A 27,507-nucleotide genomic window follows, 5' to 3' on the forward strand; every position below is an offset into this window, starting at 1 on the left:
GGGTTTTTCCACTCCAGCTGATAGGAACGCTTACAGTTTCCCAGTCGTGTGCGAGTTCTAGTAGCTGCTCACCTCCTAGCTCCTTGGCAGTTGTTGCTACTTCGTCTAACACACCTGCACCTGGCGCTTGGGCAGCTGAGTGATTGGCCACGGAATCTAGGGGATTTCTAGATGTAGATCAGTGGAGCTCCTTCTCTGTAGAGCTCCCTTCTTTCTGTGACCTGTCTCACAAATTCCTGTCAGCTCCATAGCCTTGAACTCGGATTTCCGTCTTCCTCACTTAGCAAGACCACTACTGTTGTATTTGGGCTCCAGCTCCCTCCGTTGTACCCTGGAAATTTTCCTCAGATAGAAAGCCAGGCCTCACCAGGTTTGTTTCCTTCTTCTCAGTGATCACAGCTCTGCACTGCCTGTTGCCCAGTGTCTGAAAACAGTCATTTCTTAACATCTGACCAGTTTTATAGCTGTTCATGGTGAGTGAGGTTGTTCAGTGACAAGGCACTCAGAAGTGGAAGTCTGATGTTAGAGGCTTTTAAAGAGATATGTTTTTATCCCTGTCCCACTGTTGTTATTCAAAATTTAATGTACAAATTTAATTAAAATGTTTCAGACTGAAAAACCTGGATATTTATTTAGATCTTACATGAGCAATTTCATTGTGTTTGTAGACAACTGAATATGTTGTCTTGGCTAGTTGGTTAAAACAAACTGTGTGTGCATACGCACATTCTGTCATGACAAAGACTGGCCACTAACTTGAGAGGATATTAGGAAACAATTTATTTGTCCTTATCATTAGATAATTGACAGAGCCCTAATATAGTTTGACTTTAATCTGTATTTATTTAACACCTACTGTGGAGCCTTGTAGTAGGAAGGCCTACTGTAGTAGCCTTGCTGTGTGCTTTGGATATAAAAATGAGTAAGAAATTGACTGTCAAGCAGTAGCTCTAGCCTGTGCTATGATTAGACTGTTTTTTATTTCTGACTTATGTGCCCCTCATTGTAAAAATACTTTTCATCTTTATCCCCTTTAGCTCTCTCCCTCCCTTTCTCAACCATTTCTTCATATTCTAAATATTCCTGATGTATTCAGTTCATTGTTTCATCGAACAAATATTTATTGAATGCAGGCCACATGCCAGGCACTGTTCTTGGTACTGATGATATCTTGGTGAACATAACTTTTTTTCAGGGACTTATGTTCAGTTACCCTCTTAATCCTGTGCCTGTATTCCCAACCTCATTTAAAGTGCATTTGGCTATTCTTTGACGATTTTCTCCTTTGTGACGGACATGTCTTGTTGCTAGTGACGTTGCACATTTGTCCCCACAGTCTTGTTTGCCCTCCCTTCCTTCCTTTTTTTTTTTTCTTTCTTTTCCTTCCCTTCCTTTCTTAGGGGAGTTTGTCTCAGAAGTGTGGCTTCCTAATAACACCTTTTGGATGGTAGAGTTTTAATTAAAGTATTTTAATTAATTTGTGTTCTTTAATATTGTTCTTTCTGTTTGAAATCAAATGTGGATTAAAATACTGCAAGGATGGTTCACTCAACATAATAATAAGCGAAATTTAAGTTAGCTACAAATAGAGTTACTTGTAGATCTTACATCAGAGATAAAATAAATGGCTATTTTTTTTTCCACTCAGGGTCTGCTCTCAGGCTTTTCTGCTTGATGTTTTTGCTCTCTGTCTACCTCTGCCTTTTGACTCTTGCCATCTCCCAGTCTCAGATCTGTTCATGGAGTGCTTCTCTGTAGAATCACTTGCTAATCTTTACTAGTGTTATGATGGTCACTGGTTATTACAGGTTTTTGCTGAAACATCGTAACTTGAGTGGAATGTGAAAGCAACTTCATTGTTTCTTTTTCTCTTTTTTTGTAAACTATTTGTCAACAAAATTTTTGAGATTTTAGAAACATGTTCATGGTTAAAAAAAAAAAAAAAAGATCCAGATCATTTAGAAGGATATTAAAAAAAATGCACATAGGAACCTACTTGCATACTTTGTCTTTTACACTATTTGGCAGCCATTTAAACTATTATTTTGGTGGGATCCCTGGGTGGCGCAGTGGTTTGGCGCCTGCCTTTGGCCCGGGGCGCGATCCTGGAGACCGGGGATCGAATCCCACGTCGGGCTCCCTGCATGGAGCCTGCTTCTCCCTCTGCCTGTGTCTCTGCCTCTCTGTCTCTCTCTGTGTGACTATCATGAATAAATAAATAAAATCTTTAAAAAATAAATAAATAAAATAAACGATTATTTTGGTAGTGAACTCCAAATAATGATTATGAAGATACTTTTGTTTTTTTTTTGTTTGTTTGTTTTATTTATGATAGTTACAGAGAGAGAGAAAGGCAGAGACACAGGCAGAGGGAGAAGCAGGCTCCATGCACCGGGAGCCCGATGTGGGATTCGATCCCGGGTCTCCAGGATCGCGCCCTGGGCCAAAGGCAGGCGCCAAACCGCTGCGCCACCCAGGGATCCCTATACTTTTGAATTAAATGTTATAAGATGATCATTAAATTATAAGACTTGATATTGCAGCATGTATATTGATGCATTTTTGAGCTAAAATATTAGAGCTAAATTTTAGTTTAAGTTGGACAAAGATTATATATAGTATGGTGTAGATGTCAGGTTAAACGATATGAAATTGCTTTTTTTTTTTTTTTTTAAGATTGTTTATTTATTCATGAGAGACACGCAGAGAGAGAGAGGCAGAGACACAGGCAGAGGGAGAAGCAGGCTCCATGCAGGGAGCCCGACGTGGGACTTGATCCTGTGTCTCCGGGATCACACCCTGGGCTGAAGGTGGTGCTAAACCGCTGAGCCACTGGGGCTGCCCGAAATTGCTGTTTTGTAGGTCAAAGGAGGTCTAATATTAGCAGTTTCCTACAGTTCAACCTAGTACTTTATTAACATCATAGGATGAACTGAGTCCTTGTTCTTAATATCATTTGAACTGAAAGGGAAGATGGAAACATTAGAAATAAAAGCTTTGGTGATGGGCCTAAGATAAAATTGGGCTGACAAGAAATTCTCATACTGGTTGCCTCTCATACTAGAGTTTTACCATAGGAAGGAATGAATGAATGGATAATTTAAAAACTTCTTGGCTTTATGGGAGGAAATTAAACTTGAGTATCTTTCTGCATTTCACAAACAGCAGTTGAGCTGAGGAAGGAGACAGCATGTGGCAAACACACCTGTATACAACCCCACAACTGGTAATGTTACTAAGGAGTTGTGATAGATGGTATAGTAAATAGCTTTAAAAAAGTTTCACAAGCAGAAACCAAAGTTATTTCTTTTTTTTTTTTTTTTTTTTTTTCCAAAGTTATTTCTTGTTAATTTGCATTCACATTACCTACAGTAAAATTTAAGAGGAACATTGGATCTTTGTCACCTAACATACCACCCTTCTGCACAGGAATGTATATTAATGTTTTAATAATAATAAAAAACCCGAAATATCTAACTAGGAAGGCACATCTATTGGGGAGAAAACTGCCCTGTGGCGTATTGGGTAGTCAGAATTAAAGCTTACGTTTGGATCATCTGGCACTTGGATTAGTTGGAAAATAGCTTTCTTTTATTAAGGTAAATAATTACATTGGTTTTTAGATGCTATTTGAAGCAACATTGGCATGAGCTGGTGGCTTGTTAGAAACGTAGACTCTCAAGCCCTATTCTCAGTGTATTGAATCAGAATCTGCATTTTTAACAGGATTCAGAGGCAATTTGTAAGCACATTAAAGTTTGTGAGGTACTATTACAGATGGGTGGCATTGTCACCTCCAAACAATGCCATAGTAAAACCTCTCAGTGCTTGAGAGGTTGAGTTGAATTTAATGCATGTAATTGCATCTAGATTCAGAAAATAAAACACATATTTTAGGAGGATAGTTAGCACAATAAAAAGCAGCAGCTAGCCATTTCTTTGTATTTCTTTCATAGCTATCTAGATATCACAAAATTATCCCTCCCTTCCTCCACATGTTTACTTGAGTCTAAATCTATCTATGCTACATGATTAGTTGATGTCTTGTGATTGCATGTGTTTGTGTGTATGTGTACATACCCAAGTCAATAATAGTATAATAATATACAATAATTACATTTTGATGAGTCAAAGATAATTATATTGTAATGTATATAATAAATAAAATGATTTGTGTGTTGGGGAGGTATAGACATTTCAGCCCAGCAGAATGTAAGAAAGAAACATGAAACAGTTGGAATAAATAGAATGGTTATTAGTATACATTTGTAAATTAAACCCAACTACATACTGCTTACAAGAGACAAACCTGAAATATAAGGGAACGGGGAGTTGACAGTAAGGGTGGACAAAAGATATACCACACAAAGAGAAAGCATGGTGTGATCATACTACTATCAGACAAGGGGAAGCATTATTTGGAATAAAGAAGGGCTGTTATGTTCTACCTCAAGAAGGTAGAACAACTCTATGTAATCTGATAACATACTTAAATAGAATATTTTTCAGACACCTCTCTTGCTAACTGACAGAACAAGATGAGAGCAGAAATAGAAAACCCACATAAGAGAGGATATTTAATAAAATTAGTAAACCTTTGATTAAACTGATCACAAGGTAGGAGAAGGCCTCATTAACCAGAGCTGAATTGAAGGGATATTACTACAATTACACTTACATTGATAGGGAAGCTTAGAGGGTATAATGAAGAGCTTGATGCCAGTGCGTTTGAAGTGTAGATGGAGACACAGTATTAGAAAAATACAGCTTATCAAAACAGACACTCCAGGAAATACAAATTTGAGTAGTTCTATTAAAGATCACTTTTTTATTAATTTTTAACTACCCTCAAAGAAAATTCCAAGACCAGATGATTTCATCAGTGAATCTATCACAAAAGGATAATCATGACCCAACTGTGTTGCAGGAAATGCAAAGTCGATTTAACATTCAACAATCAGTCAGTGTGTTTTCACCATGTTAACAGAATAGATGAGAAAACTGATGCCGTTTCACTGGATGCAGAAAAAGCATTTAATAAAATTCTGCATCCATTTGTGAGGAAGAGGTTTTAGCAGACTAGGACTAGAAAGGAACTGGATTCATATGATAATGATTATCAGTTAAAAACCTATAGCAACCACAATATTAGAGAAGTGCTAAAAGCTTACTTTCTGAGTTTGGGAGTAAGAGTGGTACCTGTGTCTCCTCTTCTGATCATTTCTGTTTTAGAGGGACAACAGCAAGTAGTAGAATAAGGTGAGAAGAAGAATAAGGATTAGGAAGGAAAAAAAAACTTCCAAATGCCCAGCAGCGCTATTACCTACTTATTAGACAATGCTGATAAATTCATCATTGCAAAAAATTCTGTTGCAATTTCATTATTTTTAAAAAAGATTTTATTTCTTTATTCATGAAAGACACACAGAGAAAAGGCAGAGAGACATAGGCAGAGGGAGAAGCAGACTCCTTGCAGGGAGCCTGACTCACAACCCAATCCCAGGATCTCAATCTGAGTCAAAGGCAGACATTCAACCAACGAGCTGCGCAGGTGCCCTGACAGTGTACAGTATCGATCACAGTGCCAACATAGGTTTATTTGTTTTGTGATTTTGATGAGCTAATTCTAAAACATACATGGACACGGAAAGGGTTAAGAATAACCAAACCATTCTTGGGGAAGTACAGAATTCTCTACTGGATGTTAATTTAAACTTGTAAAGCTGGTTCTTACACAAAGTTCTAAGAAATCTAGGTAGGCCTGTGCCCATTAGAACAGAATAAAGAATCCAAAACCAGATCCAAGCAGATATAGGCATGTCATTTATGATAAAAGCATCACGGAAAGTTTGCCTTTTTAATAATTGGTCCTCAGTCGAATGTCCATTTAGGGTTGGGGGTGGGTGGAACTTGTCCTCTAGTACACATACACAGAAATCAAATCCAAGGGAATTGCCTATCTAGATGTGAATGGTGAAACTCAGCTTCTAGAAGCTAAGGGAGAATTTCTTATGACTTTGGTTAAAGGGAACATTTCTTAAACGGACACCAAAAATACTAATTCTAAAATAAAAGGTAATAAAATTAAGAGATTGTGCTCATTAAAAAACACCATTAAGGGAGTGACAGCGCAAACCACTTACAACCAATAAAGGGTTTATACCCCAAATATGTTACAAATGGAATGTTTGAAGTTTTCTAGATGTGTAAGAAAAAGACTTTATTGATAGAAAAATGGAAAATCAACCTGAATGGGCGTCTCACAGACGTGGATGTTTAACTGGCCTTAAATAAATGAAAAGATGCTTATAGTTGCCAGGAAAATACAAGTTCAGCTCTTAGTGAAGTACCATTACATACCTCTGGTAATGGCTGAAAATTAGAAAGACTGATGATTCCAAGTTAGTGAAGGAATGGAGCAGAGGAGACTTCATAAACTGCTAGGGGAAAAGCAGCAATTAAAAAAAACCCAGAAAAAAAAAAAAAACCCCAGCTGAACAGCATCTCTGGTATACCAAAAGACAGTAAGACTCTTCCTAGTGGCATTATTTATAATAACTCTAAACTAGGAAATAATCCAAATGTCAATCAAAAGTCGAAAAGATAAGTAAATCATCACATGTTCACACGATGGGATAACATAATGAATAGACCACAGCTTATAAACATAACATGAAGTGAACAGACCCATTTATATAAAGTTATGACTGATCTGGTTTTGGAGGTCAAGATACCCCTTTGGGGTAGAGGATTTGGGTATCGATTGAAAGTACCAGGATCCATTATTCATGGCTTACTTATAGTGTCTTATTTTTAAAAAATCATAATAAACCCAAGGGATGGGTTAGTGTGATAATAACTCTGCTTCATAGATAGGGAAACCAAGACATAAAGTGGTTAAGTAATTTGCCATTCAGGGCCTTAGTGTTTTTATTGTTTGTTTATAAGACATATTTATGTGTCAAAGAACTCAATCTGTTTTGTATATGTCTAAATTTATTTATTTATATACCTTCCCGGGTGTGTGTGTGTGTATGTGTGTTTATTTTATTTATTTATTTATTTTTTTGTGTGTCTGTGTGTGTTTAACATTTAAATGTAAAGCCCATTTCCCTCCATTACTTTACATTTAAGTTTCTTTTTTTTTTTTTTTTTTTGGCTGTTGCAGACAATACCAGAATAAACACTCCCTGATTGTCTTTGTGCATGTCCTCGATTATATCCCTATGATAAACTCCCAGTTTTTTTTAAACTGAACAAAAACTTGTTCTATATAATTGAATAAACTGTACTTTTTTAGTATGAGTAATGTAATGTTTAGAAAATTACCCCATCTATCATGATAGTACACTGTCCTTTTACTTAGCAAATATTTCTTAATCCTGTACTGTGGGTCCGTTCAGGACTTGGTGCTGTAATGGAGGGAGACAGAAGCTAAGTCTGAAGGCAGTGCCAAGGCAGGTTATATTCATGTTTCTATAGAGGTGGAGGCTTTGAGATGTGCACTTTAGAAAAGTCATTCTGGTATCTTCTTGAAGAAATCAGAGTTGCAAATGGGCAGAATAAAGACAAAAAGAGCTATTAGGAATCTGTTTTAGTCCTCTAAGTGAGATGGGTTAGTGGAGATGGAAAGAGATTGTATTTGAGTGTTCTGTAGGAGGTGGAACCAGCAAGATTTGGCAGCTGTTTGCATGAGATTAGTCTATGGAGGAAAAGAACTCTCACTTGACTCCAGGAGCTTCGATTCTGGTTGACTGGGTTGGAAGATGGTATCATTTTTTGTGGTGGAAAATAGAAGTGGACTTTGTATTTTTGAGAGAATTGAGCTTTGTTCTCTTCAGTTTGGAGAGTCTATGTGGCATTCAAGGAGAGATTGCTCCACAAAAATGAATACTATCCCCATCGTCCTTTACTGTACATCACAATACAGTAATTGCAGCCAGTGTTGGGCCATTTATTAATTGCCAGAGCTATTCTAAGTATTTTACACATATGAAAGTACTTAACTTTCACCATGGGCTCTTGAGGTAGATATTACTATCACTTTTTAGGAAACTAAGTATGCAAGGTCACGCAGTTGGTAAGTGTGGAGCTGAAATTTCAAACTACAGCAGTCTGACTGAGCATCTGTGCTCTTTTACCGTTGGGCCACGATTCTTGATGTCTCAGAAATAGTACTTTAGTAAAAGTACCCTGGTGCTGAACAGTATGGTCTGTTGCATGCTTGGAGTCAGCTGGTTTATTCAGGAAGACAAGCACAAGAATTCTGGGTCCCCAGTTCATTGGCTAGGGGTTGGCCCTTTGTCTTTGGGTTTAGTCTGTGATTATAAGTATCATTAAATTTAAGAAGAAAGGTCTTTTTTCTTACCTTTTTAAAGGAAGAATTAACTTTTATTAATTATCAAAAACTTCTATGGATCCAGTGGTTGATTTTCCATGTCTATACAGTGAAAATCATGACTGTGGTCCCAGCCTCCCAATGGAATATTTATTGTCTGTTCAATACACTTTCGGTGAGCTTGCCAGGTCTGGGTGCTCTGCGTCAGAAGAGTTTGGAGGAATACAGAATCCTGTGAATTTGTGTCTGTGTGTTTGTATGCTCAACTTTTATGTACCGGTGTCATTGGTGAGCACTGTTAGGACACATCTTTTACTTGGTTTGAGGGCTGCTGGAATATTGATTGCATACACCTGGCAGGTGCAAAGCAGCATCTCAGCAGTGTTCCTCTGAATGGGTTTCTAAGGAGCTGATCTATTGAAGAGGCCCTTCTCAAGAAATCAAAGATTACTTGTGCAACTTATAGTTCTCAATTGACGAAAATCTCATGTGAAAATAAGTATTGTTGATGATTGTTATTCCTATTGGTTTACAAAAAGATTTACTTAAGATTTCCTCTTACTACAGATGTATGGACGCTCAAATCTATATTTTTTACCATTTAACATAGAACTGTTGTGTCAAGTGTGGTTTCTTGTTTGCACTTTGTAGTTTAAAAGTTTTTAATGTTATCGAACATCCTAAGGTCCTTATGGAGGGAACTATCAGGTCAAAAGATGCAGGCGTTAAGATATAAATACATCCTTTCAATCTCACTTGTTATCTTGTAGGAGGAGAGACTTCAGCATGCAAACCTTCATCTGTTCGGCTTGCACCGTCATTTTCATTCCATGCTGCTGGCCTTCAGATGGCTGGACAGATGCCCCATTCACATCAGTACAGTGACCGTCGCCAGCCAAACATAAATGACCAACAGGTTTCTGCCTTATCTTATTCTGACCAGATTCAGCAACCTCTAACTAACCAGGTAAGTTCACGCTGTATCAGAGATGATTTTTGTTGGAGTGGTAGTTTCTTCCTTAAAATGAGAGAACAGTAAATAGTCAAAAATCGTTGAATGGTTTTTAATTTTACATGCCACATGAGATTCTAGATTGATGAGAGATGATGTTAAGAAGTATGCATTAAAAAAAAAAAAAGTATGCATTAAAAGTTTGTTGGCTTTTTCTTTTTTCTATGTGTGTCCCACTTAATTAAAAACACTCATAAACCATAACATTCTCTCATTCTGTAATAGGGAGGAGAGAAGTTATTTTTAAAAGAATATTAGTTAAAATAAAGAAACTGAAAGCTTATTTTTATGGAAAAGTGAGTAAGTAGAAAAATGTAAGTTCTAGGAAAACAAGTCAGATTCCATTATCACAAACTTACAGAGCTGATTTTATGATGTTATAAACGATTTTAGTGCACATTTATCATAGTATGAAGCTTCTTAAAATGAAAAAGAAAAAACTGTAATGCAAATTAACTTTGCTGGTCATTTTAATATTCAGGTTAGAGATTCAGCTGTTTTTTTAAAAAGTGGATAGTTGGCAGAATAAATTCACAAATTTGTCACTATGCATACGTGTGTGTGTACATGTGCATTCATTGATATTTCATGAATTAACAGTATTTGCTACATTGATTCTTGGTTTGGGAGATTTTTTTTTTTTTAATTAACTGTAGTTGTAATATAATTTCTTTCCCCAATGAAATAACGAGGGTATGATGAACGCTAAGGATTTTTTCCATGCACTTAGGAATTGGGGTTGCCACTGTTTTCTTTAGGTCATTTAATGTATTAAGTGATCATAAACTTGGAAAATTTCAATGTATTTCTTATGCTGGATTATTTGAAGGAAAGGTCTTTTTTTTTAAGGTCTTTTATTTCTAATTCAATAGTACGTGGTTTTAATGAGCAGTTGGCTCTAGTAAAGTAACATGATTGGGGGCACCCTTGTATATATTATAATAAGATTTTTGTCAATAGTTGGGCTGGCTTTACGATTTATAAAATGTATGTAGTGTGTGTGAATAACATTCATAGTTAATAGTAAGTTGAATTATGGCAAGATTTTAAGAATTTGTTTTATGTAGTAAATTGGGAAGTTGTATGTTTGAGAATTGGAGCAGTTGATCCGAATGTTCAAAGCTAGAGTGCGTGTATCAGAAGAAAGTTCTTTGGACATACAAAAAGTAATAATAGCATAATGAATCATTTGCATTCTACAGTTGACCCTTGAACAACGTGAGTTTAAATTGAGCCAACCCACTTATTGCTGTACTGTATTTTTCTTCCTTATGCTTTTCTTAGTTAATAGTTTCCATTCTCTAGCTTACTTTATTGTAAGAATAAAGTGTATATTATACACAATATGTGTTAATCAGCTGTTTATTGGCAAGGCTTCTGGTCAGTAGTAAGCTATTAGTAACTAAGTTTTTGGAGAGTCAGAAGTTAACGCATGGATTTTCAATTGCACAAGGCCAAGCGTTGGTGTTCCTAACTCTCTCATTGTTCAAGGGTCAACTGTACTTTTAAGCGACAATATGTTTGAATTCATTTTCTCAATTGTTCAAAAAGCAACCTATTAGGCAGGGTACCTGTTTTTAATATTTTACAGCTAAATGGACTAAGCTCCCATCTGTGACTTCTACAAGTATTGAAGCAAATAGACTTGGGGATCCAGCCCAGGTTCTTTCTTTTTAGACACAGTGCTCTTCTATAACACCTGGTGTCTGAGGAGGGCTAGAAAAAAGTCCAGTCCTTTATAGTTATTTTTGTGGTTCTATTATTGTAGTAGGTAAGTCAGCACAGTGCCTGTTTTTAGATACAACTAGTGTCTTATTTGGTGGGTAATTTTAAAATAAATAATTCATTTAGTATTTCCATTTTAAGTTATAAAATATTTTTAAAGACTCATATGATGTAAAAAGAATGTCTTTTAAGTAACAGTATTCAGCGAGATATTTCTATCAGCCCCAGAAGTTTCTGAACCTGATGAGGCAAATTAGAAGAAGTTTTTCTTACAACTGAAGTAAAACACTAAAACTGTGTGCTGATGCGGCATGGTCTACGAGTCATAAGACATGGGCCCAAGGTCTTGACTCATGGTGTAGTTGTATGAGGTGAGTCAGGTCACATGGGCCATTCTTCTCTCTGTTCCTCGAATGTAAGACTGGGGCCTTAGACTATAACCCCTTGCCCAATCCTAAACGTCTCTAAACTTAAGTCTAGTTGTAAACGTCTATAATTTTATTATTTGATTTCAATGGTTTCTTATTAATTACCCTATCAGTATTTTTTAAAAAGGTTTATTGAACAAGTAATTGAAATGAGCTAATAACTTTAACATTTTATTTCTGGTTATATTAGTGATGTGTTTCATAAAAGTTTTTTTTTTTTTTTAAAGATTTTATTCATGAGAGGCACAGAGAGAGGGGCAGAGACACAGGCAGAGGCTTCTTGAGGGGAGTCCGATGCAGGACTCAATCCTGGGACGCCGGGGCCATACCCTGAGCCAAAAGCAGATACTAAACTGCTGAGCCACCCAGGCATCCCTCATACAAGTTTTTAAGCACAGTCTTGTTCAAAAGATAAATTGAGGAAGCAAGAGAAATATAGTAGAAGTAATTGTAGAAAAGTATGCTTGATGTTAGGAATGCTAAGTCCATTTTCACAGTACCTTCTATAGTTCTTAGATCCAATACTCTGGATGTGTGCTGTCTGTGGTTTTCAGCTGTATCAGTAGCTCTTAAAGTAGCAAGAAAGGCAGAATATAGTGTTGTTCATTCTTCATTATATATGAAATTAGGAGATATATATATATATATATATATATATATATATATATATATAAAATGGATAGAGTAGGTATTATTAAGCTAGAAAACAGTTTTTAAATCTAAAATCTAGTGTAAGTTCTGAAGGTTACACTATGGAATCTTCAAGAAAATAAAAGATTTGTTTTAGCTCTCATAACTGACTTATTAAGCACAGGATGCAGACTATATGCTTTTCTTCATTTTGTGATCTGTCTTCACCCAGAACAGTCCCAAGAACTGTGAGCATTGAGGATGTGGGTTTTTCTAGCCCCAGAGCCAGATAGCTGAGGCAGCAGGAGGATGGCTCATCAGCTTGCCATTTTGCTTTGAGGACACTTGGGGAGCCAGAGGGCTGGGAGCAGAGGAGGGGCCTTGCCCCCAGCAGCCTGAGGAACTCCTTCCTGGGTTTTCTTCAATACTGTAGGTTTTCTTCCTGCTGTGGAAGGGAAGAAGGGAGCTTGCTCTGTTCCTCTACATTTTCCTGCCTTTATGATGACAAGCAGGAAACGGAGAAGATGTTAAACTTCAGCTTAGGGGCCAGCCACTGTTTAAAAAAGTTATTTCCTAATTGTGAATTTGTGCTTATAGCAGCACAGTATTGAAATACAGAAGCTTTTTGGATACCTAACATGAAATCACAGTGAAAGTTAGCAAAGGGAATGTTGCTTAGTTTGTAGGATTTAGTTTGTTCTTCTCATATAGTTTGAGCGCTTGCTCTGTACAAGGTGCATTTGAAACAATGGAATGTAGTCTGGTGGAAAGGCCAGTTGTTTGTGGGCAGAATACATCTGTTTTATATATACAGAGGCTCCTGAAATAGTAATTTCTCTTGTGAGAGGTATATAAGAAAAGCAAGGTACTCAGAATTAGCTCATCAGTTTGGCCTCATAGGCAGCGGTGGCCAACTTTGGAAGAGATTACTGATATTTTATAAAATGCTAAGCACATAGCACATACTCCTATTGAGCACAGGAAAACCATTGTTACTCAGTAAAAATTACCTTCTTATCCAATTTCTTATATGTCCTCTATATTCAAAATTGTTGTCTTAATTGTGTGATTTTGGTGTTTTGACTGCTCCATTTCTGCTCCATGGTCACCTTGCTTCATGGTGCCAAGTGGATCCTGAAATCCTGTCCTAGGAAGCTGAGTATTGGGTTTGTTTTTGTCTTGCCTGTTGTCAACCAGATCAGGCTTTAGGAATAATTCAGAAATTTTTTTTTTGTATGGTGGAGAAGCCTTCATTGGGCAGTATCATGTGTGTCACTTGGCTCCAGAGGTATGTCTGTGATCCCCCTGTTTAATCTGAGGAACAAGATCGAAAGCCTTGGGCAGCTGGTGCATTATCTTCTAATTTCATTTATTTGTTCCAGTGGTTGTCTTCATTGGAATCCAGTTGAAAGAGATAACGAAGAGAGAATGTATAATCCTCTAATATAGATGTCTTTTTTTTTTAATACATATACACAGGTTACAGAAGACAGGGGATTTATACCAGTGCAGTATAGTTAAAGTGCTAGTCTTTTCTGTCTATTTAAGGTGATGCCTGATATTGTCATGTTACAGAGGCGGATGCCCCAAACCTTCCGTGATCCAGCAACTGCTCCCCTGAGAAAACTTTCTGTTGACTTGATCAAAACATATAAGCATATTAATGAGGTAAGACCATTGATTTGTTTTAATAGTGTATCTTACAGTAGAGCAGGAAAGAGAAGTTATTTTGTGGCCTTTTTAAACATATTAAACTTCATTCCCAGTGATTGTGAGATTGATGATTATTGGTAAGTTAATGATTTATACGTAATTATAATCATGTAAAGGAAAATAGACACATTAACGGGGACTGCCAAAAATTAAGAAAATTGTGGATAACTTCTCTCTTTTCTTAAAGTTGTATGTAATATATGCTAAGATATTATTTTTGTAATAACTTCTCTCCAAAAGAAGAAAGGGAGAGAATAAATACACTGTAAAATTATGCATGTTAGAGTTTTGGTTAAATTTTTATATTTAAGCAAATTTTATTTTCTGTTTCTATTTTTGCCATGGATGTCAGAAGCTCAGAGATCTGTTTAATACCCAAGTTAACAAGCATTTGGCGTAGTTTATTTGATATATCTAATTTTTATGTGTGTTCTTTTATTGTAAGAGATTCGAAAGCCTTTTTGGTGAATGTAGATAGAAAAAGACATAGCACTTTGAATTACTCTCATTCCAATTTGGCTTTTCCCTTCCATAAATTTTTTTCTGGTGTCTTAGACCTTTGGCTTGATTGCCATTTGCTTCTAGGCTCAGCTGTAGCTCTGTAATTAATTATGAAATGAGCTTTTCTGGAGAAGAGTGGATGTACCTTTGCTTCCTTTCCTCTTCATGGGATTCATACACTCTATCCTACTAAAGGCTTATGATATATCAGCTCTAGAGCTGGTTTAAAAGGATGTTCCTATGTATATGTAAATTCTACCGCAGTTTGATGCTGCTTAATGCCAGTATCGTTAATATTACTGTAGCAATGTGGCAAGATAAGATTAAAATGAACTCAGTGAGGAACATTTCCGAGTTGGATTTTGTACACAACTGATTTGTTAGAAAAGTGTGCCAAACTAGCTTTTGATTACCTGAAAAATCTGATAAATTATTAACAGTTTATTCATATCAGTTTGTTAATATCTGGTAAATTGTTAACAAAGGTATTGTTAAGCTGTGGTGAAACAAGAGTTTAACAGTAGCTTTGTTGAAGCTTGTTTTTAACTGTTTTGCCGCCTTGTAATCTAGAGTTTTTCTGATGTTATTCTCTGCCGAATAAACTTTATAATTTCCTGATAGTTACCAATTACTTGGATGATTGCCTAATCTACCAGTTATTTTTTACTGGTCTTAGAAACAATTTTGTAAGAAAAACAGATAGGAGGAAAATAACTGATCAACCACAGAATTTATGGCCTTTGTGTGGGGAAAGGGAGGGGGAGTGGCTGATTTTCATTCTTACTTTGTTTATAGGCTTAAAAACCAGGCATGTCTCCGAGAGCCTTTTGTATTAATACAGTTCATATGTATCTAAACTTTGAATTCTTAAAACTTTTTGCCTTTAGAATAGAGATGGACGGGCAGAGGGTATGCAGGATATTGATAGGAGGATAAAAATGCTCTTTATTTGATTTGGCATTTGCTGGTTACATCAGCATCTATTCCCCACCCCCCACCCCCCACCCCCCCAGGAAATCCCTCATATTACACTCTTAAGAGCTTTGCCACCTCATTGTACACAAATTATACCCTAGTTTAAGAACTAAATGTAAATCAAGCCCTGTTAAGTCTTCTTGAATGGGCTACTTTGCACTAGTCACATAACATCTATTTATAAAATGTACAAATAGTATAATTTAAAAGTGAATTTCAGTGGAAACATTTTTCATTGGTTATTTATCACCATTATTATGTAATTTAAATAGCAACTATAGAAAATTCTTTATTTCATTTTTTGTATTTGTTATAAAGAATAAAAATTCATCCGTTTCCTTCTGATGGTAGACTTGTCTCACTCGATCTGTGTTGTGTGTGTGTGTCTATATGTGTGTGTATGTGTATAAACACACACAGACACATACATATATACGCCTCCCACTAACCCCCAAAGATTTAAATTATACAGTTAACACTCTATACTCTCCTTTCAGGTTTACTATGCAAAAAAGAAGCGAAGACACCAACAGGGCCAGGGAGACGATTCTAGTCATAAGAAGGAGCGGAAGGTTTACAATGATGGTTATGATGATGATAACTATGATTATATTGTAAAAAACGGAGAGAAGTGGATGGATCGTTACGAAATTGACTCCTTGATTGGCAAAGGTTCCTTTGGACAGGTAATTTAATGAAAAATGCTGAATTTCCTAAATTAGAACTTCCTAGTGAATTGTGTTTTTACACCTTTCCCTCAGTAGTACGCTTTCAGTGTTTGTAAATATATGTAAACAATGGATACATGAGTATTTGGATTATCATAGTTCTTTAAAGCTAGTAAAACTACATCAGCTCTAAAAGCTCCATGAGACTCTTCTTGTCCATGTTTACTTTCTAGAGCTACCTAGTACTTACCTTACTAATGACTGAATGGTAGATTGTAATCACTAATAGGTGGCTTTGCCCCTTTTGTAGTCTGGGGACGATTCTTGGTTGTGAATGCTAGAAATATTTACCTTCCTGTCTGATACTCCTCTTCAAAAAGAAGAGAGTTTACTTGACACAGCAGGTGCCCTGTCACTTTTTTGGAGGCTGGGAAACCCAGGGAGCTGTGCCCTGGGTTTTTCTTTCAATTTATCTCCTATTGTCAGGCTTTGAAGTGGGCAGATGGTCTTTAGGATTTCCTCTTCCTCTTCTCATAGCACCAGCATGGCTGATACTGGGATGGGGTTGTCTGTGATGGAAAGACTCATTCAGCAGCTTCTAGCGAGAAGAGCAAGGAAGGGACTCTCTGAGAGGCCTGGTCTTTCTCTCCATTCCTGGCTGCCTCTCCGCTCATAGCTCTCTCTTCTTCACTTGCCCACCCAGGCTCACTACACAGCACAAAACCGTAAATACGTCCGTCTCTTGCATCAGCTGTGCTTAGACCAGAGAGGCATCACACCTCCTTGGGTTTTTTTTGTTTGTTTGTTTGTTTGTTTGTTTGTTGTTTTGTTTTTGTTTTGTTCTCCTTGCACCTTTAAGAAACTTTTTCCCTGGCTGGGGACCCCCCAGCTGCTCCCCCTTGTCAGTCCTATCTCAAGTCACTGAGCTCTGTTTGGTGTGAGGTGTGGTTTACTGTTGATCTCAGTCTCCTTTGCCTTGCCAACTTTGTGCTGTGAGTCCATTGTTCGCCTGGAGTCCAAACACTTCTGACTTCTCAGTGGTGAGGATAGAATGGGGTTCAAAATGACTTTTCCCAAACTACCTTTTTTTTATTTGTTTTGGAATTTTTAAAAGTATGGAACCTGCATGTTCTTATATACCTGTTTCTGCCCTGAGAGAAAGCAAAATATGCCTTTTTTCATACTATGAGGGAAAATTCTTCGTGTGTCAGTCTGATCATGCTTGGGACAAAAAGTATATTATAGGTTGTTAGTAGCCACAGGTGTAGACCCAGAAAAATCGCAGCTCTTCAACTTATAAGGAGATAAAAGGTTGCTAGGAGGCCTCGGTAATTCTGGTGTGGTTCTACAAGCCTCATTGTCACCTGCATAAGATACCTGCCTCTTTCAATGAGTTCAAGGAATTTCAGTAATTTTATATAACTCGGGAAACTTTTTCTTGATTAGTAAGCTCTTTTTCTTTGAGTCAGCGTTTCTCAGTATTTTGGGAGTCCCTCTTTATGAAATAATACTTTTTTGTCAGAAATAGCTTCTGCTATTCTCTTAAGGAGAGGCATTTCTGAGGCCCAGCTTTTAGTAAGGTGGTAAGCACCCTACATAGAGGGATTGCTGTCTCCATCTTGAAAGTTACACCACCCATTGAGGCAATTGCCTTCAACAGGACGTTTTTCAACTTTTGTGTTGTCCACCATGAAAGTTGTGGCCATATTGCTGACTCTCTAAATTTTGTGTTCCTTTTTTCAGTTTTCCCTATTATTTAGTCTTTGAGTTCAGAATGATGTTTTTCTCTTCCCTTTCACTCTAATTTTCTTATACTTTAATTCCAAAAAGCAAGTGAGAATATTTAGACCTTTGAAGATAGAGGCCTATTTGAAATCGCACCCCATTTCATCAGGTCAGACTCATGCCTTCCTTAGGCTGAGGGGGGTTCACATTCTGGACCTGTCATTCAGAGTAATGTCTTCTATTCTGTCTTGGTCAGACTTCCTCTCAACTCTTCGCCAGACCCTTGTCAAATAAGAGGCCCCTTCATTTCTTTAGCCAGTGGTTGTTACCAGTCCTGATTGCACATTGAAATTTCCCAGGGAGCTTTCGGGGGTGGGAGTGGTGGTAGTGGAGAGGAATGGTGCCTAAGCTCTAAACCAATTAAATCAGAATCTCTGTGACTGGATCCTGGGCATTTGTATTTTTTCAAACTGCCTGTTGAATGTGTGATTCAGGGTCGAAAACCATTGCTTTAGTATTTAACCAGTTAACTATTTGCTAAGTCAGTAAATAGCTGGGCCCCTGTTAGTGGCCTTTGTCCTGGAGACCATTGGGATCTGGACATAGAACTGCAACTCTTGGCGCTGTCAATATAGTCAGTGAAACAGAAGAATATCAAAACCACTTGGTCAGATGTTTACATGGGTAATCTCTGATTTTAAAGACAATAGATAGTATTTTTTGGAATTGGGTGAAACCAGAAATAATTGCATTTTTCATTCTTTTTTTTTTTTTTTTAAGATTTTATTTATTTATTCATGAGAGACCGAGAGAGAGAAAGAGAGAGAGAGAGAGAGAGGCAGAGACACAGGCAGAGGGAGAAGCAGGCTCCATGCAGGGAGGCTGACATGGGACTTGATCCCGGGTCTCCAGGATCACACCCCGGGCTGCAGGCGGCACTAAACCACCGCGCCACCGGGGCTGCCCTGCATTTTTCATTCTAATTTGATTTTTAACTGAACCATTTATAATCTGTCATTGACCATATATCTAACCTTGACTGATAAAAATCTTGGAACATGCATTCCATTCTTTTCTTCTCTAGTGGGACTCAGCAAACACATTGAAATCACTTGGAGTTCTGCCTACATCTCCACACTTTCTGAATGTGCTAGAAAGTGGATAAAACTATTGCCTATTGAGACTACATATATTAATATAAATTAACATTTGATTAGTTATAGTGGTTGTGATTTGTGGATAGTTTTATCTATGCATTGATTTTTCTGATTTTTTTGTAAATTTCTTTGTAAATAATATGAAACTCCTTTAAATGAGTAAAATTAAAATGAGAGGTGTACAAGGTAATTTGCTCATGAGCACTCCAGTTTCCTTGACATTGATTCTGTAACTGTCAAGACCAAGTAATTATGGCTTTTAACATATATCATGGAACTTTCCTGGTCATTTGTGTTAGATTTGTCTTTTGTTATATACCTGTGTTTTAATTTATGAAAATCTAATTTAAGGTTAGCAAGTTATCCACATTTTTCAAATTACTTAGAACCTTTTAAATATTTTACACGTATACTTGAGATTTAAACTAGCTTTTTTCTCCCATTAAAAGAACAATTAGAATTGTTTTACACTGTTATTCAGTAAGGTAAGAAACCAAAGCACTTGTCAAGATTTATAACTTATTTCTGTAGGAAAAGAGTTAGTCTAGCTTTTGTTAAAAGAAAACAATATTGGATATTTAGAAATACTGTAAGGACACAAAAGAAATTTAATTGAAAAGACTGACTTTGGGGCGTCTGGGTAGCTAAATTGGTTAAGCATCTGCCTTCAGCTCAGGTCGTGATCTTGGCGTCCTGTTATTGGCCCTGAGTGCCAGTCATTCCCTGCTCAGCGGGGAGTCTGCTTCTCCCTTTCCCTCTGTGCCTCCCCCTACTCATGCTCATGCGTGTGTGCTCTCTCTCAAATAAATAAAATCTTTAAAAAAGAATAGATTGACTTAAAATGGACTATTAAAGTAGTAAGTGGATGATATTGAATGGAAAGGAATAGGTCATCCTCTACTTATGGAGGTCAGAAAAATAAGAATTGGATAAATATATAATTAAAGTTAATTGTAAGGGATGCCTGGGTGGCTCAGTAGTTGAGCGTCTGCCTTTGGCTCAGGGTATGATCCCAGGATCTGGGATCAAGTTCCGCATCGGGCTCCCTGCAGGGAGCCTGCTTCTCCGTCTGCCTGTGTCTCTGCCTCTTTCTCTGTGTCTCTCATGAATAAATAAATCAGTCTATAAATAAATGGATTAATTGTAAAATGTTGTGAAATTGTCGCCATTAATGAAGTAAGAGAATTATTCGTCTTTTTTCTCTTTTAGGTTGTAAAGGCATATGATCGTGTGGAGCAAGAATGGGTTGCCATTAAAATAATAAAGAACAAGAAGGCTTTTCTGAATCAAGCCCAGATAGAAGTGCGACTTCTTGAGCTCATGAACAAACATGACACTGAAATGAAATACTACATAGGTAAACAAAGCCATGTGCCCTCACATGGACCAGAAGTTTAAGTTAATGGTTATTTTTATATGAAAATATGTTGAAATTATCTTAAAGTGATAGATTAAAAATTCAACTGTTTATTTCTTTTGGAGCATAAGTTACTTGAAGTGGCAGTAATCTAAATCTTGGGGAATGTGCATTCCAAGTGGTCTATAATTTAGAAACAAGAATAGTGTCATATTTTGCAACTTACTAGTGCCATTTGTTTCCTATAGTGATGTACTTTTATCCAGGAATCCTCTTTTGGGTAACTTCAGCCGTTTCTAATATAGCTTAGAAATTAGAGGTAAGCTAACCTATTACAGAACCCGTTTTGGAATGTCTGAGCCACGATCTCAGGCTCCTCCCCAGGCTTTGTCAGTTTGGCAGCATTAGAAGCTGTTAAGACTTACTACAACAGAAGAGAGGTAATAGCCACTATTAAATAAACTCCTATTCCTTGTGCTTTTCTCCATCATCTGTAATAGTCACAGCGGTCCGGTAAGGAAAGTGGGGGAATCCTTATATCATAGACCGTTTATACCCAAGGTCCCAAGGCCCTGCAGCATCTGAACCTAACTTGTGCCTAAATCTAGATTCTGTGTTTCATTGCCTTCCTGAAAACAAAAAGGAGATAGAATTATGAAAACAGTAAAGTCTAGGGGCATTTAGGGTGGCTCAGTGGGTTAAGCATCAGCCTTCAGCTCAGGGTGATCTCAGGGTCCTGGGATTCAGCCTAGCTCCCTGCCTGCTCAGTGGCAAGCCTGCTTCTTTCTCTCCCTCTGCCCTTCCTCATGCACTCTCTTTCTCTGTCTCTCAAATAAGTAAAATCTTAAAAAAAAAAAATATATATATATATATATATATATATATATATATATATATATATAGTGAAGTCTAGGATCAGTTGATATTTGGGCATAACATCAATAATTCTACCTTCTTTAGTACCATTCTCAGTCAAATCTATGATGCCAGTGATTGTAAGACCACATTATTCTGTGTGCCACTAAGAAACAAATTGTTGCTGAGTATAAATATAAGATGCCATCAATTTTAGTATCGAGACCCTTAGAATCAACTAACTATATAAGTTCCTGTAGGCATGTATACATAGCAACTCTGCCTGATAAACATGAGGCTAAATTTTATTTAACAAATGCCTTTTTACGAATAAGTAGGGCATTATGGTACTTGAGTCTGTCCCAAATAGTGGAAACAAAAAAAAAAAAAAAAGAGTGTTTAAAAGTGTAAGGTTCAGATACCAAGATTAGATTTCATTTATGAACACCCTTCATTCCCCAGTGTTACCATAAAATGAACTTACAGTATTAATTTTTCTTGCTTAGTTTGTTCTCTGAAGTTATGATATAATCCCTAGTAATAACATTTGTATTTAAAACCTTTTCATAGTCACTGAACAGTAAGTGTTATAACAGTCATAACTTAGTGTGAGTTTGAGCCTGTTTCCATTCAAGGGACTTTAGAATTTAGAAGCACAAGAAGGACATTTGAAGGATACTTGACTTAAAAAGTAATCTCTGGACATGCCTCCCCAGTTTTTCCTCCTCATTCTTGTGTGTTGTATTTTGAGTGCTTAAGTAGTAGAGAAAACGTTGATAGCATTATTTGTAACATTTTAATTCAGCCTTATTGAAAGAAAACATGGCACATATATAGTAAGTATTCAATAAATGTTAGCCACTCAGTTGTATATAATAATACCTGTCATTTTTGTTTTTAATAAACTGACTTTAATGATGATTTGTTGCATTAATCATGATTGGTATTTTTTAGGGTGAGTTATTTTTCTAAGTTCTTATATAGGCAGGTGGTCAATGCACAATGTCTCAAGAAACTGAGATTCTGTATTGGAAAACAAACAAGAACTTTAGATTTAGATCTAGCCTTGCTGGGAGAGTTGATACTTAAATTTAAGATGTCACAGAGTCATATTATTATTTTATGATTAAATAACTTTTGTTTTGAAGTGATTGAGAAATATAATTCATTTGAATGAGTTTTGTAATCTTAAGTTGTTGAAACTTTTAAAAAAGTCTACTGCTTTACCATGAGCATAATTTCTCACCTGGATTATTGATACCTGCCTTGATCTAGTTAAAAGAAAATTCAGTTTACGCCTAGAACAGAGTCTTGCTGACCCTCCATTATCCCCAAAGTTCAGTTAAAAAGATAGGTAAATATATTTGTGCTTGAAATTTCTTTGACAGTGTCTTTAGCTCAGCACATTGTAGATAGATACTCAGTAAATGAATAATGAATTGGGAAGTCAAGTGGAACCAAGTAGATTGATCTTCCATTGGAAGAACTTTCTTTTTTTGAGTAGGCTCCATGCCCAATGTGGGGTTTGAACTCGTGACCCTGAGATCAAGAGTTGGGTGCTTTACTGACTGTGCTAGCCAGGCGCCCCCACTGTAGAACTTTCTAATCACAGAGCTGCTGCTGCTTCTTTTTTATTTTTTTTTAATATTTTATTTGTTTATCAATGAGAGACACAGAGAGAGAGAGACAGGCAGAGACATAGGCAGAGGGAGAAGCAGGCTCCCCATGTGGGACTCAATCCCAGAACTCTGGGATCATGACTTGTTCTAAAGGCAGACGCTCAACCACAAAGCCACTCAGGTGCCCCTAATCACAGAGCTTCTTAAAAGAATTTTTATAATTACATTGGAATTCTGACATCAGTTACTTTTTTGCATTCTTTTTGTGGCTACTATCTAATCAAAATAAAACTCTTGACCATGTCTCTGGGGGTCCTTTTTTTTTTTTTTTTTTTTTAAGATTTTATTTATTTATTCATGAGAGACACAGAGAGAGAGAGAAACAGAGACACAGGCAGAGGGAGAAGCAGGGGGAACTCTATCCCGTGACTCCAGGATCATGTCCTGGGCTGAAGGCAGGTGCCAAACCGCTGAGCCACCCAGGGATCCCCTCTGGGGGGTCTTTATTGCATGTGGAGCTGTTTTTAATATTAAACCTGTGAACCTCAGTGATTATTAAGAGCAGATATTGTACATTCTTATGTAACCTTTAAAGATTCTTTTTATTTGTTGAGTGTTGAGTTGTACTGTAGACTCCTGTAGAGTCATTTAGTATTTGTATTGTTCTTTATCCTAACTTTGGATCATATGTATCAAGAATGATGTAAAAACAATCATGCACTGCTGTACTACTCAGGGGTAAAGGCAGTCCAGGACAACACAGTGTATTCCCCCTTTCTCAGGGACCAGACATCGAATACCACCATAGTTAGTTCCAGATAGATCTGTAGAGAAACTTTTGTTTTTATGAAACTAAAAGACCAAAATGAAGGTAACCTTGACAGATGGTGGTTTTATGTCATTCCAGTTGAGTTACAAGGGTTCAGTTTGGTATATATAAGATTTTTACAGGGAAGGGCAGCACTCTACTTTATTGAATGACCTCATCTGATGTGCAGTCAGTGTTAGTACTAAAAGCACAATCTTTGAAACAATTTAGTGAGTATTAAGCCTTTTTAGAGGGTCAACAGTGATCGCATGTAATGGCTTCTTACACTCTTTTTTCATTCATAAGTCTTATAATTTATTCTTGTGATTGAGCTTCATTTTCAAGTTTCCCCAGACCTTCTGTTTTGCACAAGATATCCCATATACCAGCTTGATGAACATAATCAGATGCCTTGATTATGAACTCTAATATCTTGTAAAGCATGCTTTTCAAATATTTGCTGTATTTGCCTAAAAGAAAAAAAGATCTATGTCTTCCTTTGACAATTGTTGCAGGAAATTACTAGTGAGATGTAAGGCTCAGCACAGCGGAATGTGGATATGTATCAGAGCCGGAAAGCCTTCCCAGAGAGAGCTGCCAAGTACGGCACTGTCACAACCTGGAGATCCCCGTGGGTGGAGCTTAGATGAAGTTTTGAGGTTGGGCTCTCAGGAAGTAAAAAATGCGTTCTTGTAGAAGTGAGCATAAAGTTACTGAAGTATTCTCAGTTCTGTTTGTCACTTTGCTACTTGTGTTTCCAGATCTGACTTCATTTTTTTTTTTAAACAAAACGTTTTGGTGGTACTTCTAACATTATATTGCTTATTGGCAGATACCACACCTGTTTAATTCAGCAGACAAACAATTTAGATATTCCTGATTATAGATTGTGCTATTATTGCAGAATGCCGATCTCCAAATTTTAACTTGATTTTCACTCTCCATTTGACATTGAAATGTTGTAGATTGTTTGAGAGTTCGTGCATACATTAGTCTCATTTTATTGGTGTGTATAATTTAAAATGAAACTTTTTTTTCTCTTTCAGTGCATTTGAAACGCCACTTTATGTTTCGAAACCATCTCTGTTTAGTTTTTGAAATGCTGTCCTACAACCTCTATGACTTGTTGAGGAACACCAATTTTCGAGGTGTCTCTTTGAACCTAACACGAAAGTTTGCACAGCAGATGTGCACTGCACTGCTTTTCCTCGCGACTCCAGAACTTAGTATCATTCACTGTGACTTAAAACCTGAGAATATCCTTCTTTGTAACCCCAAACGCAGTGCAATCAAGATCGTTGACTTTGGCAGTTCTTGTCAGTTGGGGCAGAGGGTAAGTATATTTTAGGACTTGGGAATTAAGACAATTAAATAAAATAGTGTTGTTAGATATTGAAGTGTTATTATTTATATCTAATTTGGAAATAATTTCAGGATGGTTCTATTTAAAATGTGCCGCTTGAATCACATTGTGTTAAGCCTATTGTGAGGGAAATCTCTCTTAAAATGCAAATATAAGATTCTGAATTAGAAGGTATTAGTTTTTTAAAAGTGGATTTGAAAAAAAAAGTCATGTATGCCTAAAAGGGAGAGAGAATAGGAGATGAGTGAATTAAATATTAGGTGATTTGTAGCTATATTCTGTAAGTAACGGGTTTAGTATGAATTTGGGGATTTCCCAGTACTAGAACACTGAATCTGTGCTATGAAATACTTCTTGAAAGGTAGATCAAAATAAATGTTTTCTTTAAAAACTGATGTGTTACAGTATAGGTTATTTTGCATTACACATGGTGATATAGTACAGAAATTACACAGTTGGTTAGACATACTTGTTTTGATAAATAAATGTAAGTCTCTTTTTCCCTATATAAATTTTGACACGTGTCCTAACTGGTTTTCCTCAGACTGCTAAAAACAGACCTATCTGTAGCAATAAATAGATTCAGGTTTAGCTAAGAAACCAGATTTTTCCTGCTCTTCTTTCTAGTGTTACAAAAGCTACTCTTAACAGTGTTGCACATATAAAACAGAAGTGATAGGTTGCTCTTTTCTTGAAAGGAATTAAAATCATTTAATAATATTTTGTTCGTTTTTGAACCCTGTTCCTGTTTACTTGAAAGTGCTGAAACTGCATTTCTTGGGGGAAAAACATGAAAAACCACAACTAACATTCAGATACTATTATGTATTGGCTTTCTAGTTTTCTTTTTTCCAAATTAGTGAGAGTCTTGTCCTGTGCAGTTTTTTCCCCATGTTTTAAATATGGCTGGTTATTTTAATCATGAAGATTTATAGTCAGCTCACAGGGTTATCTGGCTTTTTTTTTTCTGCAACTTACTCATGGTAGCAGTGTTCTGTAAATCACTGAGATAAATTGAAGGATTAGAAAGCAAAGTTTGCAGTTTCAGATGCCCCTGAAAATCAGAAGATGTGCATAGTTGTTCATGTGGGTAAAGTATATCGTGAGTGGAAAACACATGCCCATCTTGAGAGTCCTTTGAATGGATTTGGATTTGGAAAAATTTCCCCCCCTTTTAAATAAAATCATATGTTCTGTACTAATACCAAATACTATTATGTCTCACCAGCCAAACTAAGACAATTAACCCTTTAGCTCAGTGAGGTTTAAACTATGTGGGTTTATCAGATTAGAATGAGAGGTCCTTTCTAAAATACACATGTGGTGGCCTTACCCTAGATCTACAGTCTCAGTCTCAGAAGGTGGCAGGGCTGGTGTATTTCAGGGGATTTAGGTGCACAGCGTTGGAGATAACCAGACGGAATAGGTGAGAAACAGACTTCTTGCAGAAGCTGTGCAATAAGACGATCTCAGTAGTAGGGAGTCTTTGGGGCTTTACCGATGCTGTTGGCCTATAGAAACTTGGAAATGTAGTAACTTCCTCCTGGCCCTTTTGAATTTCAGTTTCTTCACTCTGATACAGCATTAAGGTTGAGGTGACCAGCTTATGGGGGCATCAGATTACTCTTGGAGATTTGGCTGGAGTTTTAGATGGGAGCCACAAAAGTATTCATGAGAAAGCAGCACCATGCTGATTGATGGCTGCCTAGTTTGAGTGTTAAGTGAGGATGTTTAATTAGGATTTTGTTTGTTTCTTTCTCTTTTTAAATAAAACTTTCTTTGCTTTCATGATATTTCTAGATACAAATTTACAGGGGCTAAGGGAAGATGAATTGGTCTTTCAAGATATTCTCAATTACTTCATTGAAAATTATCCATTTCAAGATTTTCTTTTTCTAAGAGGCCTTAGATTGAGGTGGAAGGGGACAGTATAGGGAAGAAGTGATTGGTCAGAAACGACTCCCAGTTGTTTTTCCAATTTATCTGTGTGGTTAGTACATCTGAATTTTCATTTACGTTGTACTGAGTCTATTTGACTTAATGCTAAAAAACATTCTTTAGGTTAATTTAGATACAATTGAGGCCTTAAATTTATGGTTAACCAAATGCCAGCCGGAGCAGGAAAGAAGAATTAATAGGGAAACAAACGGTTTTCAATAATAATCTTTTTTCTGATGAGGCATAATTATTTGTTTTAAGGTGTGTATTTTGATTACCAGTTAGGATTGGAATAAATGGAAGGACTTGAATTGTGTATGTTTTGCATTTCACAGTCAAGAGTAACTGCTCTCTTGAAGTGTTTAGTTATTTAAACATTATTTGTAGTAGCAAGTTGAAAGCTGTCAACAGAACCTAAATTCAGGGGATAGGTGGTTACTTTTTCTGGTAATATTAGATAGATGTACTTCAGCGTTGAGCATAATTAAACAAAACTTATGCTGGAATTAACATGATACTGACATGTATTTCAGATATACCAGTACATTCAGAGTCGCTTTTACCGGTCTCCAGAGGTGCTGCTGGGAATGCCTTACGACCTTGCTATCGATATGTGGTCCCTTGGGTGTATTTTGGTTGAAATGCACACTGGAGAACCTCTGTTCAGTGGAGCCAATGAGGTATATAATGGATTG

General features: G+C 36.7%; 1 protein-coding gene across 11 annotated transcripts in view; it reads left to right on the forward strand.

Moving 5' to 3' along the window:
* Positions 1-27,507, forward strand: part of DYRK1A (dual specificity tyrosine phosphorylation regulated kinase 1A) — a 148,390-nt gene that overhangs the window by 99,707 nt on the left and 21,176 nt on the right. For 7 of the 11 annotated variants that reach the window (XM_072806957.1, XM_072806950.1, XM_072806958.1 and 4 more), the window contains 6 exons: positions 9,109-9,305; positions 13,682-13,801; positions 15,820-16,008; positions 20,082-20,229; positions 24,558-24,844; positions 27,346-27,492. In XM_072806957.1, coding sequence (XP_072663058.1) covers positions 9,186-9,305; positions 13,682-13,801; positions 15,820-16,008; positions 20,082-20,229; positions 24,558-24,844; positions 27,346-27,492 — 1,011 coding nt within the window. In that variant the 5' untranslated portion in view covers positions 9,109-9,185. The remainder of the gene's footprint in view (positions 1-9,108; positions 9,306-13,681; positions 13,802-15,819; positions 16,009-20,081; positions 20,230-24,557; positions 24,845-27,345; positions 27,493-27,507) is intronic. The other 4 variants (XM_072806953.1, XM_072806955.1, XM_072806954.1 and 1 more) reach the window with 1 other exon arrangement.

This window comes from Canis lupus, chromosome 30, assembly GCF_048164855.1.
Source record: "Canis lupus baileyi chromosome 30, mCanLup2.hap1, whole genome shotgun sequence".
In the NCBI taxonomy this organism is placed as follows: Eukaryota; Metazoa; Chordata; class Mammalia; order Carnivora; family Canidae; genus Canis; species Canis lupus.